This window comes from Rhinoderma darwinii, chromosome 1 (genome assembly GCF_050947455.1).
Source record: "Rhinoderma darwinii isolate aRhiDar2 chromosome 1, aRhiDar2.hap1, whole genome shotgun sequence".
NCBI lineage: Eukaryota > Metazoa > Chordata > Amphibia > Anura > Rhinodermatidae > Rhinoderma > Rhinoderma darwinii.
In genome coordinates, this window is record NC_134687.1 from 583378826 (window position 1) to 583399334 (window position 20509).

The 20509-nt window shown below is 45.6% G+C and overlaps 1 protein-coding gene across 2 annotated transcripts in view; it reads left to right on the forward strand.

The window, feature by feature from the left end:
- Positions 1–20509, forward strand: part of PARP8 (poly(ADP-ribose) polymerase family member 8) — a 319726-nt gene that overhangs the window by 201305 nt on the left and 97912 nt on the right. For both annotated transcript variants that reach the window (XM_075839740.1, XM_075839730.1), the window contains exons 7-8: positions 1281–1375; positions 3502–3562. In XM_075839740.1, coding sequence (XP_075695855.1) covers positions 1281–1375; positions 3502–3562 — 156 coding nt within the window. The remainder of the gene's footprint in view (positions 1–1280; positions 1376–3501; positions 3563–20509) is intronic.

Below are 20509 nucleotides of genomic sequence, written 5' to 3' on the forward strand. Positions count from 1 at the left end.
CCGACAGAGGTCAAAAGGACACTCTTGCTCCTACTGAGAATGTACCAGTTATAATGTTCAGTATTATTAGGACATAATCATAGAAAGTACTTTTCTGTTTCTCAAAAACACCAGAAGCTATCAGTCTCTTGGGCCCCCTGCATGTGGTTTCCTAGCTACTAACAACTGCAGATACTATTGTACACCAGTAAACCCAAGGAGGTCATAGATTATGGAGCCTCTGTCGCAGTTTCCGTCAGATCTAAAAGGAAGAATATTGCAGCTTGCAGCGCTATTCTTCCCTTCAAAATAATGAACAGCACAACAGAACCTAACGGACCCCATTATAACTCAGTTTGGTCCATCAGGCACTGGTGGTATTGGTCGTTTGCCGTATCCGCCACTGTGTCGTGGCTTCTGTTCTTAAAGGAAATCACAACACACATGTAAACATAGCCTTAATATTGTTGCTCATCACTCCAGGGTAGGATCCATATTGGATTTTTCCACCAGAACAAGATCACCTCTATGTAGGTTCATCTGTTCATGTATAGAATCGCTTTTTAACCTCCTCCTGACCCACAAGAAAAAAGTATGTCATGGTTCGCTGGCAGCTCACAGTTGCTGCATCATCTCATGCATTTTCTTCATGATGATCTTGCAGATACTAAGGCTACATTCACACGAGCGTATCAGATTCACGCGCGTGAAAAATTAGCGTGAATCTGGTCCGTTATGCATCAGTGTGCTTTGCGAGGGGCACGAGTTATTCATGCACTCGCAAAGCACATCTTTTTTTTTCAATTGAATTGATGCGTAAATCACGCACAGCACACGGATTTGCATCCGTGTGCTGTGCGTGATTTTCACGCACCCATATAGTGAAAAACGCACCAATATAGGACATGCAGTGAGTTTTACGCAACTGACACACGCTGCATGAAAACTCCTGCATGTGCGAACGGCCCCATTGAAATCAATGGGTCCGTGTGCTGTGCGTGATTTCCCTGCGCAGCACACGGACGTTATTCATGTTCGTCTGAATGAGCCCTAACAGTGTACACAACCCTACTTCTGCCGCAATTTTAGGGATTGAAGAAAACTCCTTCAGTGCTGCGATCAAACATGATGCTCTCAAGCTTGGGGACTTCCATTTTGCACCATTTAGAGCTTGGAGAGTATTGAAAGCCAAAAAGCATGTGAGCCCTACTCTAACAAGTAAAAAGAAGGATTCTTCGCCATTGGTCTCCATTTCAGCTGTAATTAAAGGTCGCTAACATGAAGTATTCTCTCTTGTGCAGGTGAGTTATGATGGAGAACTCCATAAGCACCCACAGTTGGAAGCTGACCTCGCAGCGGTGAGAGAAATCTATGGACCCAGTGCTGTATCTCTCAGGTAATCCCCAATATATAGTGTATGCTATGTAGAATGTTGTCGATAAACTTTATCAAAGATTTTATATCAGATTTTGTATTACCACTGTGTGCGTCTACCCATAATACCTTGCATCTGCATATAAAGAAAGCTCATATCCACAAATCTAAGAATTTTATTTTAATTTAAACTATGGCTTAAGATTAAGGGTATGTGCACACACACTAATTACGTCCGTAATTGACGGACGTATTTCGGCCGCAAGTACCGGACCGACACAGTGCAGGGAGCCGGGCTCCTAGCATCATACTTATGTACGATGCTAGGAGTCCCTGCCTCGCTGCAGGACAACTGTCCCGTACTGAAAACATGATTACAGTACGGGACAGTTGTCCGGCAGGGACTCCTAGCGTCGTACATAAGTATGATGCTAGGAGCCCGGCTCCCTGCACTGTGTTCGGTCCGGTACTTGCGGCCGAAATACGTCCGTCAATTACGGACGTAATTAGTGTGTGTGCACATACCCTAACTGGAAAAACCATCAATGTATGACTCGAGGTCAAATCAACAGAACAAAGAGGCCATATATATACAAGTGTGGATGTGTGTGGTACGGCAGATCAGCCCTGTACACTTGAATGCACTGAGAGGCAGTAGCAGGCACATCCACACTCGTATGCACCTTGATGTGCCTGGACAAATAATGAAGGGGCCGCAGTGCTCCAGCAAACGCCACAGCCCCTTTATTCTGCTGAAAGGCCATAAATAAGCCATTTTCCTGTTCGCCAGTCCATGGTGTCTTTTTCCTGAAAAAAAGAGATAAGTAATCGCAAATGGCTTGTTATTCATTATCATCAACTTGCCATACACCTTGATACGATTTCATGGAGACTATTGACTGTGGTTTCCAACCTCTAAATTACACTTGCAAATAGCACCAAATGTTAACAATTTTATTCTAAATATACTTCCGCTATAATGTCAGCAGGGTCCCCGCCATGTGCCGCATGACGGCAGGAGCTAAAATCTGGCACCAGTGGTTAGGCCACTATGGACGACACATCACTGCTGCGCCCAACCAACGGTTTCTGTCGTCACATGGTGCTGGAGGAGCCTCTTTTTGTCCTTTTCTGTTAAAAAGTGATGTTTTTTTGGTCATTTTTGAATTTTAAATTATCATTCTTAAAGGTTTAATTTGCTTAAAGAGGCTCTGTCACCAGATTATAAGTGCCCTATCTCCTACATAATGTGATCGGCGCTGTAATGTAGATAACAGCAGTGGTTTTTATTTTGAAAAACTATCATTTTTTACCAAGTTATGAGCAATTTTAAATTTATGCTAATTTGTTTCTTAATAGAAAACTGGGCGTGTTTTTACTTTTGACCAACTGGGCGTTGTACAGAGGAGTGTATGACGCTGACCAATCAGTGACCAATCAGCGTCATACACTTCTCATTGTTCCAGCCCAGCTTCTTTTACTGCACAATCACACTGTAACAATGGGCTGGAACAATGAGAAGTGTATGACACTGATTGGTCACTGATTGGTCAGTGTCATACACTTTTCTGTACAACGACCACTTGGTCAAAAGTAAAAACATGCCCAGTTGCCTATTAAGAAACTAATTAGCATAAATCAAAAATTGCTCATAACTTGCTAAAAAATGATTGTTTTACAAAATAAAATTCACTGCTGTTATCTACATTACAACGCCAATCAGATTATGTAGGAGATAGGGCACTTATAATCTGGGGACAGAGCCTCTTTAAAAAAAAAAATCTGAAAAATGTTTGTTTTTTTGCATTAAAAATATATCCTAAAAGGGTTGTCTAGAGAAAGAAAACAGCAACACTTTTGTTCTTAGGCAATGTCTGGTATTGTAGTTCAGCCCCATTCACTTTAATGGGCTGCAAAACTAGACACAGCATATGGGAAAGGGTTGTGCTGCTCCTGGGAAAAAAAGTTTGTGTGCTCAGTCCATTGCTACACAGATAATTTTTTTTATGCAAAAGTATTTTTACAGTGTAATGTTGAGTATTGTTAAAAATACTTTTTACATTGCAATATCTGCTTGTCATATCATTATTATTATTATTATTATTATTATTGTTATAATTTATGACATCATATCTATTTGTATTGCAGGGAATATGGAGCAATTGATGATGTGGATATTGACTTACATATAGATGTTAGCTTCTTAGATGTAAGTAATTTAGAACTGGATACTATTTTTTTTATTACTTGAATTATTACATTTTTGTTAGCTTTTATATATCTATATATATATATATATATATATATATATATATATATATATATATATATATATATCAGCAAGGGATCAAATACTTATTTCCTTCACTGTATGTATATATATATATATATATGTATGTATATATATAAATATATATATATATATATATATATATATATATATATATATATATATATATATACATACAGTGAAGGAAATAAGTATTTGATCCCTTGCTGATTTTGTAAGTTTGCCCACTGTCAAAGTCATGAACAGTCTAGAATTTTTAGGCTAGGTTAATTTTACCAGTGAGAGATAGATTATATTAAAAAAAACAGAAAATCACATAGTCAAAATTATATATATTTATTTGCATTGTGCACAGAGAAATAAGTATTTGATCTCCTACCAACCATTAAGAGTTCAGCCTCCTCCTGACCAGTTACACGCTCCAAATCAACTTGGTGCCTGCATTAAAGACAGCTGTCTTAAATGGTCACTTGTATAAAAGACTCCTGTCCACAGACTCAATTAATCAGTCTGACTCTAACCTCTACAACATGGGCAAGACCAAAGAGCTTTCTAAGGATGTCAGTGACAAGATCATAGACCTGCACAAGGCTGGAATGGGCTACAAAACCATAAGTAAGACGCTGGGTGAGAAGGAGACAACTGTTGGTGCAATAGTAAGAAAATGGAAGACATACAAAATTACTGTCAATCGACATGGATCTGGGGCTCCATGCAAAATCTCACCTCGTGGGGTATCCTTGATCCTGAGGAAGGTGAGAGCTCAGCCGAAAACGACACGGGGGGAACTTGTTAATGATCTCAAGGCAGCTGGGGCCACAGTCACCAAGAAAACCATTGGTAACACATTATGCCGTAATGGATTAAAATCCTGCAGTGCCCGCAAGGTCCCCCTGCTCAAGAAGGCACATGTACAGGCCCGTCTGAAGTTTGCAAATGAACATCTGGATGATTCTGAGAGTGATTGGGAGAAGGTGCTGTGGTCAGATGAGACTAAAATTGAGCTCTTTGGCATTAACTCAACTCGCCGTGTTTGGAGGAAGAGAAATGCTGCCTATGACCCAAAGAACACCGTCCCCACTGTCACGCATGGAGGTGGAAACATTATGTTTTGGGGGTGTTTCTCTGCTAAGGGCAAAGGACTACTTCACCGCATGAATGGGAGAATGGATGGAGCCATGTACTGTCAAATCCTGAGTGACAACCTCCTTCCCTCCACCAGGACATTAAAAATGGCTCGTGGCTGGGTCTTCCAGCACGACAATGACCCGAAACATACAGCCAAGGCAACAAAGGAGTGGCTCAAAAAGAAGCACATTAAGGTCATGGAGTGGCCTAGCCAGTCTCCAGACCTTAATCCCATCGAAAACTTATGGAGGGAGCTGAAGATCCGAGTTGCCAAGCGACAGCCTCGAAATCTTAATGATTTACAGATGATCTGCAAAGAGGAGTGGGCCAAAATTCCATCTAACATGTGTGCAAATCTGATCATCAACTACAAAAAACGTCTGACTGCTGTGCTTGCCAACAAGGGTTTTGCCACCAAGTATTAAGTCTTGTTTGCCAAAGGGATCAAATACTTATTTCTCAGTGCACAATGCAAATAAATATATATAATTTTGACTATGTGATTTTCTTTTTTTTTTAAATATAATCTATCTCTCACTGTGTAATGATAGGGGTAGGGAAACGGACAAGTGAGCCCTAATCTACCCGCCACTCTGTCCCTGCCTACTTGCAACGACCCGCCCTAGGCGACGGGGTACAACTGGGTAGCGGTCCCTACGCTCAGTAAGTGCACGAGACAAACATACAAGGGAATATAAAGCAAAGGGAAAGGGGCAGTTGCCCACGGCAACACCATGAGCAACAGAGTGGTGAACGAGCCAAGTCAAAACCAGGAGAGCACGAGGTACCAAACGCTGAGCAGAAGAGTAGTCAGAAAGCCAGGGTCAGAATGGAGCAGGATCAAATTGTTAGGAGCTGTAGCTGGGCCAGGAAACCACACGGAAAGAATCACAAGCAAGGAGGAACAGGAAAGGCAGGTATAAATAGACAGAGGGCGGGAGCTAGCTGAGTCTGGCCAGGCTGCGATAGGCTCTCCCACTCCTAAGCCTGCCAGCCTGAGTGGTGGAAGCTGGAGTCAGTCTCAGAAAGATAGACTCAGGTGAAGACTGATTACCTCTGGAAGTTAACCCCGAAGCTGGACCTGGCAGATCCTTTACAGTACCCCCCCTTTTATGAGGGGCCACCGGACCCTTTCTAAGTGGACCTGGTTTACTGGGGAAACGAAGGTGGAACTTCCTGACCAATACCCCAGCGTGAACATCCCGGGCGGGTACCCAAGTCCTCTCCTCAGGCCCGTATCCTCGCCAATGGACCAGGTACTGGAGGGAGCCTTGGACCATCTTGCTGTCCACAATCTTGGCCACCTCGAATTCCACCCCCTCAGGGGTGAGAACGGGAATAGGAGGGTTCCTCGAGAAAGCCAAGGACGGGGAGCAGCGTTTAAGGAGGGAGGCATGAAACACGTCGTGTATACGAAAAGATGGGGGTAACTCCAGCCAGAAGGAGACAGGATTGAGGACTTCAATGACCTTATACGGCCCAATAAACCGGGGAGCAAACTTCTTGGACGGGACCTTAAGACGCAAGTTCCTAGATGATAACCACACCAGATCCCCGACCATAAACAAGGGGTTAGCAGAACGTTTTCTATCAGCCTGAGTTTTTTGTACGCTCTGGGACGCCTCTAGGTTCTTCTGAACCTGGGCCCAGACTGTGCACAGTTCCCGATGAACGACCTCTACCTCGGGATTGTTGGAACTACCAGGTGAAACGGAGGAGAACCGTGGATTAAACCCAAAATTACAGAAAAAGGGGGAGACCCCTGACGAGTTACTGACCCGGTTATTAAGGGAAAATTCAGCGAGGGGAATGAATGAGACCCAATCATATTGACAGTCAGAGATAAAACACCTTAAATATTGTTCTAGAGATTGATTAGTCCTCTCAGTTTGGCCATTGGTTTCAGGATGGAAAGCAGAGAAGGACAGATCAATCTCCAACTTCTTACAGAAGGCTCTCCAAAACAAAGAAACAAATTGTACCCCTCTGTCCGAAACAATATTGACAGGGACCCCATGGAGACGCAGGATGTGTTTGACAAACAAGGTAGCTAACGTCTTGGCGTTGACTAGTTTCTTGAGGGGCACAAAGTGGCACATCTTACTGAAGCGGTCTACTACCACCCACACCACCGACTTGCCTTGGGATGGAGGCAAATCGGTGATAAAATCCATGGAGATATGTGTCCAAGGTCTCTGGGGAATGGGCAACGAACGTAGTAAGCCCGCTGGTCGGGACCTGGGAGTCTTGGACCTAGCACAAACCTCACAAGCGGCGACGTAGGCCTTAACGTCTTTAGGCAACCCAGGCCACCAATAGTTTCTGGCAATGAGGTGTTTGGTACCCAGGATGCCTGGATGACCAGATAGTGCAGAGTCATGATTTTCCTTAAGTACCCTTAGCCGGTATTGCAGGGGAACAAACAGCTTGTCCTCAGGAAGGTTCCCAGGAGCTGAACCTTGATTAGCTGCAATTTCAGAGACTAAATCAGAATCAATAGAAGAAATGATTATACCGGGAGGCAAAATACAAGCAGGATCTTCCTCCGAAGGAGGGCTGGCCATGAAGCTACGCGACAGTGCATCGGCCTTAATATTTTTAGACCCAGCCCTATAGGTAACCAAAAAGTTGAATCTGGTAAAAAATAGCGCCCATCGAGCTTGTCTCGGGTTTAGCCTCCGGGCAGATTCTAGGAAAACCAGATTCTTGTGGTCGGTAAGGACCGTTACCTGGTGCCTAGCCCCCTCCAGGAAGTGGTGCCACTCTTCAAATGCCCATTTAATGGCTAAGAGTTCGCTGTTGCCAATATCATAGTTAGACTCAGTGGGCGAAAACTTCCTGGAGAAGTAGGCACAGGGGCGGAGATGGGTGAGGGACCTGGTACCCTGGGACAAGACAGCCCCCACTCCCACCTCGGATGCGTCAACTTCCACGATAAATGGCTCCATTTGGTTGGGCTGAACCAGCACCGGGGCCGAGATAAAGCACTTCTTTAGGACCTCAAAAGCCTGGACAGCCTCTGGAGACCAGTGGAGGAGATCAGCACCTTTGTGAGTGAGGTCCGTAAGAGGCTTAGCGATGACCGAGAAGTTAGCAATGAATCTCCTGTAATAATTAGCGAACCCCAAAAAACACTGTAACGCCTTCAGGGAGGCAGGTTAGACCCATTCCGCCACAGCCTGAACCTTGGCGGGGTCCATGCGGAATTCATGAGGAGTGAGGATTTGACCCAAAAATGGTATCTCCTGTACCCCAAACACACATTTTTCGGTCTTAGCAAACAGTTTGTTTTCCCGAAGGACCTGGAGCACCTTCCTGACATGCTCAATGTGGGAGGGCCAGTCCTTGGAAAACACCAGTATGTCATCAAGGTACACTACAAGAAATATCCCCAGGTAATCTCTCAAAATCTCATTTATGAAATTCTGGAAGACCGCCGGCGCATTACACAACCCAAAGGGCATGACGAGGTATTCGAAATGACCTTCGGGCGTGTTAAACGCAGTCTTCCACTCATCCCCCTCTTTGATGCGGATAAGGTTATACGCCCCCCGTAGATCAAACTTAGAGAACCATTGGGCCCCCTGAACCTGATTAAAGAGATCAGGAATCAAAGGAAGGGGATACTGGTTCCTTACAGTGACCTTATTCAGGTTACGGTAGTCAATGCATGGCCTAAGACCACCATCCTTCTTCCCTACGAAGAAGAAGCCAGCACCTACCGGAGAAGTAGAGGGGCGAATGTAACCCTTGGCCAGGCATTCCTGGATATACTCTCTCATGGCTTCACGTTCGAGACAAGAAAGATTAAATATCCTACCCTTAGGAAGCTTAGCTCCTGGTACCAATTCAATAGCGCAATCGTATTCTCTATGAGGAGGTAACACTTCGGAGGCCTCCTTAGAGAAAACATCAGCGAAGTCCCGAACAAACTCAGGTAGCGTGTTCACCTCCTCAGGGGGAGAAATAGAATTAACAGAAAAACATGACGTCAAACATTCATTACCCCATTTGGTAAGCTCCCCAGTATTCCAGTCAAACGTGGGATTATGCAACTGCAACCAGGGAAGGCCTAAAACCAAATCGGACGATAATCCCTGCATCAACAGTACAGAGCACTGCTCCAAATGCATGGAGCCAACAAGGAGTTCAAAAACAGGGGTATGCTGTGTAAAATAACCATTAGCAAGAGGAGTGGAGTCGATACCCACTACCGGGACAGGTTTAGGCAAATCAATCAAAGGCATAGCAAGAGACATAGCAAATTCCACAGACATGATATTAACAGAGGACCCTGAATCCACGAAGGCACTGCCGGTAGCAGACCTACCACCAAAAGAGACCTGAAAGGGAAGCAAGATCTTATTATGTTTCATATTTACGGGAAATACCTGTGCGCCCAAGTGACCTCCCCGATGATCACTTCGGTGCGGAAGTTCTCCGGCTGCATTCTTACGCTTAGGACAGTTGTTCACTTGATGCTTGTCATCCCCACAGTAGAAGCAGAGACCATTCTTCCTGCGGAAATCTCTACGTTGTTGGGGGGACACGAAGGCCCCGAGTTGCATAGGTACCTCTGAGTCTTCCGGGGAAGAACGAAGCAACGGAACCTCGGGAGGCATCATGGGGGAGTCGGAGGAGAAAACACATAAACGTTCGCGTTGTCGTTCTGTAATGGCAGGGGGTAGGGAGACGGACAAGTGAGCCCTAATCTACCCGCCACTCTGTCCCTGCCTACTTGCAACGACCCGCCCTAGGCGACGGGGTACAACTGGGCGGCGGTCCCTGCGCTCAGTAAGTGCACGACAAACACGACAAACATACAAGGAACACAAGCAAGGAAAAGGGGCCGTTGCCCACGGCAACACCGTGAGCAACCAGAGTGGTGAACGAGCCGAGTCAAGCCAGGAGTGTGCGAGGTACCAAACGAAAAGCAGAAGAGTAGTCGGTAAGCCAGGGTTGGTATGGAGCAGGATCAAAAATAGCAGGAGCTGTAGCTGGGCCAGGAACCACAAGGAAAGAAACAAAAGCAATAACAAGCACCGAGGGACAGGAAGTGCAGGCTTAAATAGACCGAGGGCGGGAGCTAGCTGAGTCTGGCCAGGTTACGATAGGCTCTCCCACTCCTAAGCCTGCCAGCCTGAATGGTGGAAGCAGGAGTCAGTCTCAGGGATGTATTCTCAGGTGCTGACTGATTAGTTCTGGGAGTTAACCCCGCTGTGCCTGGCAGATCCTTTACAGTACCCCCCCTTTTATGAGGGGCCACCGGACCCTTTCTAAGTGGACCTGGCTTACTGGGGAAACGCAGGTGGAACCTCCTGACCAATACCCCAGCGTGAACATCCCGGGCGGGTACCCAAGTCCTCTCCTCGGGCCCGTATCCTCTCCAATGGACCAGGTACTGGAGGGAGCCTTGGACCATCTTGCTGTCCACAATCCTGGCCACCTCGAATTCCACCCCCTCCGGGGTGAGGATGGGAACAGGAGGTCTCCTCGAGGGAGCCAAGGACGGGGAGCAGCGTTTGAGGAGGGAGGCATGAAACACGTCGTGTATCCGAAAAGACGGGGGTAACTCCAGCCGGAAGGAGACAGGATTGAGGACCTCAATGACTTTATACGGCCCAATAAACCGGGGAGCAAACTTCTTGGACGGAACCTTGAGACGCAAGTTCCTAGACGACAACCACACCAGATCCCCGACCATAAACAGGGGGTTAGCAGAACGTTTCTTATCAGCCTGAGTTTTTTGTACGCTCTGGGACACCTCTAGGTTTTTCTGAACCTGGGCCCAGACTGTGCACAGTTCCCGATGAACGACCTCTACCTCAGGATTGTTGGAACTACCAGGTGAAACGGAGGAGAACCGTGGATTAAACCCAAAATTACAAAAAAAAGGAGAGACCCCTGACGAGTTACTGACCCGGTTATTAATGGAAAATTCGGCGAGGGGAATGAAAGAGACCCGATCAAATTGACAGTCAGAGACAAAACACCTTAAGTATTGTTCTAGAGACTGATTAGTCCTCTCCGTTTGGCCATTGGTTTCAGGATGGAAGGCAGAGGAGAAGGACAGATCAATCCCCAACTTCATACAGAAGGCTCTCCAAAACAATGAAACAAATTGTACCCCTCTGTCCGAAACAATATTGACAGGGACCCCATGGAGACGCAGGATGTGTTTGACAAACAAGGTAGCCAACGTTTTGGCGTTAGGTAGTTTCTTGAGGGGCACAAAGTGGCACATCTTACTGAAGCGGTCCACCACCACCCACACCACCGACTTGCCTTGGGATGGAGGCAAATCGGTGATAAAATCCATGGAGATATGTGTCCAAGGTCTCTGGGGAATGGGCAACGAACGCAGTAAGCCCGCTGGTCGGGACCTGGGAGTCTTGGACCTAGCACAAACCTCACAAGCGGCGACGTAGGCCTTAACGTCTTTAGGCAACCCAGGCCACCAATAATTTCTGGTAATGAGGTGTTTGGTACCCAGGATGCCTGGATGGCCAGATAGTGCGGAGTCATGATTTTCCCTAAGTACCCTTAGCCGGAATTGCAGGGGAACAAACAGCTTGTTCTCAGGAAGGTTCCCGGGAGCTGCACCTTGATCAGCAGCAATTTCAGAGACTAAATCAGAATCGATCGAGGAAATGATTATACCTGGAGGCAAAATACAAGCAGGATCTTCCTCCGAAGGAGGGCTGGCCATGAAGCTACGCGACAGTGCATCAGCCTTAATATTTTTAGACCCAGCCCTATAGGTAACCAAAAAATTGAATCTGGTAAAAAATAACGCCCATCGAGCTTGTCTCGGGTTTAGCCTCCGGGCAGATTCTAGGAAAACCAGATTCTTGTGGTCGGTAAGGACCGTTACCTGGTGCCTAGCCCCCTCCAGGAAGTGGCGCCACTCTTCAAATGCCCATTTAATGGCTAAGAGTTCGCGGTTGCCAATATCATAGTTACTTTCAGTTGGCGAAAACTTCCTGGAGAAGTAGGCACAGGGGCGTAGATGGGTGAGGGACCTGGTACCCTGGGACAAGACAGCCCCCACTCCCACCTCAGATGCGTCAACTTCCACAATAAATGGCTCCATTTGGTTGGGCTGAACCAGCACCGGGGCCGAGACAAAGCACTTCTTAAGGACCTCGAAAGCCTGGACAGCCTCAGGAGGCCAGTGGAGGGGATCAGCACCTTTGCGAGTGAGGTCCGTAAGGGGCTTAGCGATGACCGAGAAGTTCGCAATAAATCTCCTGTAATAATTTGCAAACCCCAAAAAACACTGTAACGCCTTCAGGGAGGCAGGTTGGACCCATTCCGCCACAGCCTGAACCTTGGCGGGGTCCATGCGGAATTCATGAGGGGTGAGGATTTGACCCAAAAATGGAATCTCCTGTACCCCAAACACACATTTTTCGGTTTTGGCAAACAGTTTATTTTCCCGAAGGACCTGGAGCACCTTCCTGACATGCTCCACGTGGGAGGACCAGTCCTTGGAAAACACCAGTATGTCATCAAGGTACACTACCAGAAAAATCCCCAGGTAATTTCTCAAAATCTCATTTATGAAATTCTGGAAGACCGCAGGGGCATTACACAACCCAAAGGGCATGACGAGGTATTCGAAATGGCCTTCGGGCGTGTTAAACGCAGTCTTCCACTCATCCCCCTCTTTGATGCGAATAAGGTTATACGCCCCCCGTAGATCCAATTTAGAAAACCATTGGGCCCCCTGAACCTGATTAAAGAGATCAGGAATCAAAGGAAGGGGATACTGGTTCCTTACCGTGACCTTATTCAGGCTACGGTAGTCAATGCATGTCCTAAGACCACCATCCTTCTTCCCCACGAAGAAGAAGCCAGCACCTACCGGAGAAGAAGAGGGACGAATGTAACCCTTGGCCAGGGATTCCTGGATATACACTCTCATAGCTTCACGTTCGGGACAAGAAAGATTAAATATCCTACCCTTAGGAAGCTTAGCTCCTGGTACCAATTCGATAGCGCAATCGTATTCTCTATGAGGAGGTAACACTTCGGAGGCCTCCCTAGAGAAAACATCAGCGAAGTCCTGAACAAACTCGGGTAGCGTATTCGCCTCCTTAGGGGGAGAAATAGAATTAACAGAAAAACATGACGTACAACATTCATTACCCCATTTGGTAAGCTCCCCAGTATTCCAGTCAAACGTAGGATTATGCAACTGCAACCAGGGAAGACCTAGAACCAAATCGTACGATAATCCCTGCATCAACAGTACAGAGCATTGCTCCAAATGCATGGAGCCAACAAGGAGTTCAAAAACAGGGGTATGCTGTGTAAAATAACCATTAGCAAGAGGATTGGCGTCGATACCCACTACCGGGACAGGTTTAGGCAAATCAATAAGAGGCATAGCAAGGGACATAGCAAATTCCACAGACATGATATTAGTAGAGGACCCTGAATCCACGAAAGCACTGCCGGTAGCAGACCTACCACCAAAAGAGACCTGAAAGGGAAGCAAGATCTTAGTACGTTTCATATTTACGGGAAATACCTGTGCGCCCAAGTGACCTCCCCGATGATCACTTAGACGCGGAAGTTCTCTGGCTGCAACCTTACGCTTAGGACAGTTGTTCACTTGATGCTTGTCATCCCCACAGTAGAAGCAGAGACCATTCTTCCTGCGGAATTCTCTACGTTGTTGGGGGGACACGGAGGCCCCGAGTTGCATAGGTATCTCTGAATCTTTCGGGGAGGAACGAAGCAACGGAGCTTCGGGAGGCATCATGGGGGAGTCGGAGGAGAAAACACATAAACGTTCACGTTGTCGTTCCCTGAGACGTCGGTCAAGTCGTATCGCTAAAGCCATAACCTGGTCTAGGGAGTCAGAAGAGGGATAGCTAACTAGCAGGTCTTTCAGGGCATTCGACAGACCCAACCTAAACTGGCACCTTAAGGCAGGGTCATTCCACCGAGAAGCTACGCACCACTTCCGAAAGTCAGAGCAATACTCCTCAACAGGTCTCTTACCCTGACTTAAGGTCACCAGCTGACTCTCGGCAAAGGCAGTCCTGTCAGTCTCGTCATAAATAAGTCCGAGAGCAGAAAAGAAACAATCAACGGAGGAAAGTTCAGGGGCGTCAGGAGCCAAGGAGAAGGCCCACTCTTGGGGCCCTTCCTGGAGCCGGGACATAATTATACCCACCCGCTGGCTCTCAGAACCTGAGGAATGAGGCTTTAAACGAAAGTAAAGCCTACAACTCTCCCGAAAGGAGAGAAAAGTCCTCCGGTCCCCTGAGAACCGGTCGGGCAGCTTGAGGTGGGGTTCAAGAGGTGCGGTGCGGGGAACTACCAGGGTAGCATCAGGCTGGTTGACCCTCTGAGCCAGGGCCTGGACCTGTAGGGAGAGACCCTGCATTTGCTGAGCCAGGGTCTCACGGGGATCCATAGTGGTGTCAGGGACCAGGGGTAGACTAGGTATGGGCTTGTTATTATGTAATGGCAGGGGGTAGGGAGACGGACAAGTGAGCCCTAATGTACCCGCCACTCTGTCCCTGCCTACTTGCAACGACCCGCCCTAGGCGACGGGGTACAACTGGGCGGCGGTCCCTGCGCTCAGTAAGTGCACGACAAACACGACAAACATACAAGGAACACAAGCAAGGAAAAGGGGCCGTTGCCCACGGCAACACCGTGAGCAACCAGAGTGGTGAACGAGCCGAGTCAAGCCAGGAGTGTGCGAGGTACCAAACGAAAAGCAGAAGAGTAGTCGGTAAGCCAGGGTCGGTATGGAGCAGGATCAAAAATAGCAGGAGCTGTAGCTGGGCCAGGAACCACAAGGAAAGAAACAAAAGCAATAACAAGCACCGAGGGACAGGAAGTGCAGGCTTAAATAGACCGAGGGCGGGAGCTAGCTGAGTCTGGCCAGGTTACGATAGGCTCTCCCACTCCTAAGCCTGCCAGCCTGAATGGTGGAAGCAGGAGTCAGTCTCAGGGATGTATTCTCAGGTGCTGACTGATTAGTTCTGGGAGTTAACCCCGCTGTGCCTGGCAGATCCTTTACACGTTCCTTGAGACGTCGGTCAAGTCGTACCGCTAAAGCCATAACCTGGTCTAGGGAGTCAGAAGAGGGATAGCTAACTAGCAGGTCTTTCAGGGCATTCGACAGACCCAACCTAAACTGGCACCTTAAGGCAGGGTCATTCCACCGAGAAGCTACGCACCACTTCCTAAAGTCAGAACAATACTCCTCAACAGGTCTCTTACCCTGACGTAAGGTCACCAGCTGACTCTCGGCAAAGGCAGTCTTGTCAGTCTCGTCATAAATGAGTCCGAGAGCAGAAAAGAAAAGATCAACGGAGGAAAGTTCAGGGGCGTTAGGAGCCAAGGAGAAGGCCCATTATTGGGGCCCGTCCTGGAGCCGGGACATAATTATACCCACTCGCTGGTTCTCAGAACCTGAAGAGAGGGGCTTTAAGCGAAAGTAAAGCCTGCAACTCTCCCGAAAGAAGAGAAAAGCCCTCCGGTCCCCTGAGAACCGGTCGGGCAACTTGAGGTGGGGTTCAGGAGTTGAGGTGAGGGGAACTACCAAGGTAGCATCAGGCTGGTTGACCTTCTGAGCCAGGGCCTGGACCTGTAGGGAGAGACCCTGCATTTTCTGATCCAGGGTCTCAAGGGGGTCCATAGTAGTGTCAGGGACCAGGGTAGACTAGGTATATGGGCTTGTGATTATGTAATGATAGGGGTAGGGAAACGGACAAGTGAACCCTAATCTACCCGCCACTCTGTCCCTGCCTACTTGCAACGACCCACCCTAGGCGACGGGGTACAACTGGGTGGCGGTCCCTACGCTCAGTAAGTGCACGAGACAAACATACAAGGGAATATAAAGCAAAGGGAAAGGGGCAGTTGCCCACGGCAACACCGTGAGCAACAGAGTGGTGAACGAGCCAAGTCAAAACCAGGAGAGCACGAGGTACCAAACGCTGAGCAGAAGAGTAGTCAGAAAGCCAGGGTCAGAATGGAGCAGGATCAAATTGTTAGGAGCTGTAGCTGGGCCAGGAAACCACACGGAAAGAATCACAAGCAAGGAGGAACAGGAAAGGCAGGTATAAATAGACAGAGGGCGGGAGCTAGCTGAGTCTGGCCAGGCTGCGATAGGCTCTCCCACTCCTAAGCCTGCCAGCCTGAGTGGTGGAAGCTGGAGTCAGTCTCAGAGAGATAGACTCAGGTGAAGACTGATTACCTCTGGAAGTTAACCCCGAAGCTGGACCTGGCAGATCCTTTACACACTGGTAAAATTAACCTAGCCTAAAAATTCTAGACTGTTCATGTCTTTGACAGTGGGCAAAATTACAAAATCAGCAAGGGATCAAATACTTATTTCCTTCACTGTATATATATATATATATATATATATATATATATATATATATATATATATATATTAGAAGCAATCAGTAACACTCAGACATATAAACCCATCATAAAATTTGCAATACATTGACATAGAATCAAGTAAAAGAGAAGTATAAAATAGAAAAAAACTTTTTTCTGAAAATAATGGATGTTCATTAACCGGCAATTTAGAGAATTTTAAGCTTTGAGGGGAATTCCCCTCGAGAAATCTGGAAACAGTGAATATTTGAAGCTAAAGAAGCATGATCGGCAAGAGAATGTTGCAAAGCTTCGTACAGCGATCACGTGATCTTGTCACGTGGCCACTAACAGTGACTGATCTAGCCCTGTACAATCACAGTGACAACTCTATTGAATGAAGCGGCCACTGTAGAGAGCTGTGCTCTATAATGTGCGGGTAGAGGGGGACAGCCCATGAACATGCAAAGAAGAAAGATCTGTCATGTCATAATGGAAGAATTGTATTCATATTTTATAAAAGTTATGGCCAATGGGTAAAATGCATTTAATCCCAGGAAACCCCTATAAGAGAGAAGCAGTATAAGGTAGTGAAACGGTAGAAGAGGGTAGGGAAAATCATAGGGAGCAAACGGGTAGAAATGGATGGGAGGGAGGAGGTGATTTAATAAATGTCATCAGCTTGTAGATCTTTTATATTATACAGTGCTGTAAAAAAGTATTTGCCCCTCACCCAATTTTTTTTCTATGTTTGCTAATTTGTCACATTTAAATGCTTCAGTCTAATTTTAATATAAGATGAAGACTACATGAGTAAATACAAAATACTGCTTTTAAAAGATCATTCCATTTATTAAGGATAAAGATTTATTCAAAAACTATATTACCCATGTGACAAATGAATGTCCTCCTAAACCTAATAACTGGTTGTGCCACCCTCACAAACGTTTGTGATGCGTCTTTTACGTCGCTGTGGAGGAATTTTGTCCCGCTCTTCTTTGCAGAATTGTTTTAATTCTGCTACATTGGAGGGTTTTTGAGCATGAACTGCCCCTTTAAGTTCTTGCCACAGAATCTCAATGGGATTCAAGTCAGGACTTTGACTCAGTCACTCCAAAACCTTTTTTTCTTTTGGGCCATTCAGAGGTGGACTTGCTTATGTGCTTTGGATCATTGTCATGCTATATAAGCCAACTGCTTCAGGTCATGAACTGACGGGCGGAAATTCTCCTTCTGGATTTTCTGATAGCAGAATTCGGGGTTCATTTAATTATGATAAATCATCCAGGTCCTGCAGAAGTAAAGCAGCCCCAGACCATTACACTTTCACCACCATGTTTAACTGTTGATATGATGTTCTTATGGTGGAATGCGGTGTTAGATTTACACCAGATGTAACAAGACCCATGTCTTCCAAAAAGTTCTACCTTTGACTTATCACTCAACAGAATATTATCTCAAAAGTCTTGAGGGTCATCTAGGTGTTTTTTTGTTTGTTTTTTTTTACAAATGTGGATGAGTCTTTGTGTTCTTTTTGGTCAGCAGTGATTTGCGCCTTGAATCTCTCCCATGGATGCAATTTTTGCATGGTGTCTTTCTTACTGTGGAATAGATGATTGAGGCCTGCAGTTCTTTGGTTCTTCGTCTGGGTTATTTTATGACCTCTTGGATGAATCGTCTATACGCTCTTGGTGACATTTTTGGTAGGCTGGCCACTCCTGGGAAAGTTCACCACTGTTCCAAGTTTTCTCTATTTGTGGATAATGGCTCTCATTGTGGTTTGCTGGAGCCTTAGCAATGGCTTTGTAACCTTTTCCAGACTGGTAGATTTCAGTGACTTTTTTTGGGCATCTGTATTTGAATCTCTTTATAACATGACATCATGTGCTGCTTTTTGAGACCTTCTCGCCGGCTTCACATTGCCAGACAGCTTCTATTTAAGTTGACGTGCAAGCATCTTCAGATAGATAAGTATTGTATGTTCCCCAACATAGTGTGCAGCTGCATACAGTACATGGTCATTTATCCCAAGATGGGTCCAAATTGTGATATTGAGAAGGTTACTCCAGAAGGGCCTCTAGCTAAAGCCATACTTAAGTTGAGATCAAGGGACCTGATTTTCCTGTTTCTACTTCTTTGTTTTCTTTGACTTTTTACTTATTTGCAGAGTTGTATCAATTTCCTGGTCTACTGGTGTGTAATTGGTAGAACACAAACAACTTACTTATTTAACAGCTGAATAAATCAGTGACAGCATTGTTTTCTGCAACACGGTGTTTTAACTTTATATTTACCAACTTTATTCAACATTTTTAAGGGGGAATGTGCAGTTTCCACTTTTAATTGCTTCCTGTGTTTTAAAGGGATTGTCTGGTTTTGGTTTCAAAAAATGTTTGTTAAACAAAAACCCTATTAAGGAACTGGGTTAATAGATGAAGGTCCAGCACGGGACAGTTTGATTTCAAAGGGAACTGAGTAATGCTTAAATTCCCCTGTGGTGGCGCTGCAGGGGAATTGTACACGTGTTTCCGGGTTCATCCAAGGTATGCAGACGATTGCTGGGGTATCAGCAGCAGGATACCCTGTGTTCAGCTTATGTTGGAGGACCCTTCTAAAATAAAAGATTCTCCATTGTGGACAATCCCTTTCAGGCCATTGCAGGAATAACTTGCTTTTCTATAGATAGGATTTACCAATACATTCCTAGCCTATAGCAATTCATATTCAATTAATATCTTGTTAACGAATACTTCTAGTTCCTTAGTTCTCTACTGTTTATACCATCATTGCTGTAGTGAAGAAACCAATCTATCGTATACGTGTTCTGAATGGATATATCCTTATTTCATAGGCAATATAGAAACAGTTTCTACAGATGTGTCCTTTTTCAGCTTTCCCCTTATCTCAACATATCCTGAAATGTGTGGCATGTGAATACCAGCTTTGAAAAAAAAAACTAGGACACTCTGTCACAAGACGTCTATGCTATATGAATTATAGCCTGTGAAGGGTTTTGCTAGCATATCGTGATATTGTATTGAATTGGTTTAATGAGAAGTTGAAGTTCTTAATCAAATTCAAGCAATGGTAATAATGGACACATCGGTATGCTACAATCCGTGTTCAGGACACATGCAAGGGAAAACAGGGGATTTACTTTGGCTGAAAGTGCACAACCTTATTAAAATTATTATCTTTTTTCTAAAACCACGAGCCATGTCAATTAATTATATTGGGCTCCTTAAAATCTTATGTTTTCCATGAACATTAACGTTATAGTTTCCTTGCTGTGAACAATCATTCGGGTAAACTACCAGTAGCAGGATTTTTTAGAATTGGCTTTTGGGTAAGAGACCTGCAATCTCAAATAGGGCTATCCAAACCAGGCAAACCACTAAGAGCAGCCTATAGTGTACATAAAAAGATATTTATACAAATTTTGTCCCCTGACTTGGAAGTGACCCATTGACAATCATTGACCCCTTTGATAAAATCCTTTCCCAGTCTTGGATACATAAAGGAGAAGATTCATCAAAACAGGTGCAAAGAGGCAAAGAGTTGAAGTTGCCCATAGCAAGCAATCAGATTGTTTCTTTCTTTTTCAAAAGGGATTTTGAAAAACGAGAGCAGGAATTTGGTTGGTATGGGCAATCTCCCTATTTAGTACACTCCCTATCAAAATGTACTTAAAGGGGTAGTCTTATGAAGGCAACCTGTGCCCTATTATGGCATATGGACATCATAAATGGGGTCCCTCTCTATGAGCCAGAATGAAGAGCCACTCTGTAAAACTTGAGCAGTCGAGCTGTATTCCGGTAGTGTCGGGAGCTGAACCCGTGGTGATCTTGGCTGCAAATAAACTTGTTGCAAATATATTGAGGAAGGGTACATTTCTAAAATATAACTTTTATTTTTTCCCATAAAAATGAAATAACAATATCGTTGTGTGTGATAATATATTGCATATACAGCCTGCGTATTTCGGCTTGATGAGTATAGGATAGATGTTCCCAGAATGAGTACAGCAGGGTAGTTTAGGATCATAGGGTTGTACAGTGGTATCCTGTCAAACCCCAGGCTAAATTGCTTCCCTCTCTGTTGACAACGGTGTCTTGTACTCGTTCTTAGAAGAACGACCACGTTGTCTCTGAAGTCAATCCCGAGTTAGTTCCGTAACTGAGAGTGCTTATCACAGGGTTGATCGGGATCATCGGAGTATACAGTGGTATTCTACCTAGTCCACAATTAGATTCTCAGCCCTTACTGTTGACAACAATATCGGGCACTCGTTCTAAAAAGAATGACCCCGTTGTCTCTGGAGCCTATCCCTATACTGATATAGTGGTTATGCTAGAGGTCATACTCCAACGCGTTTCCCCA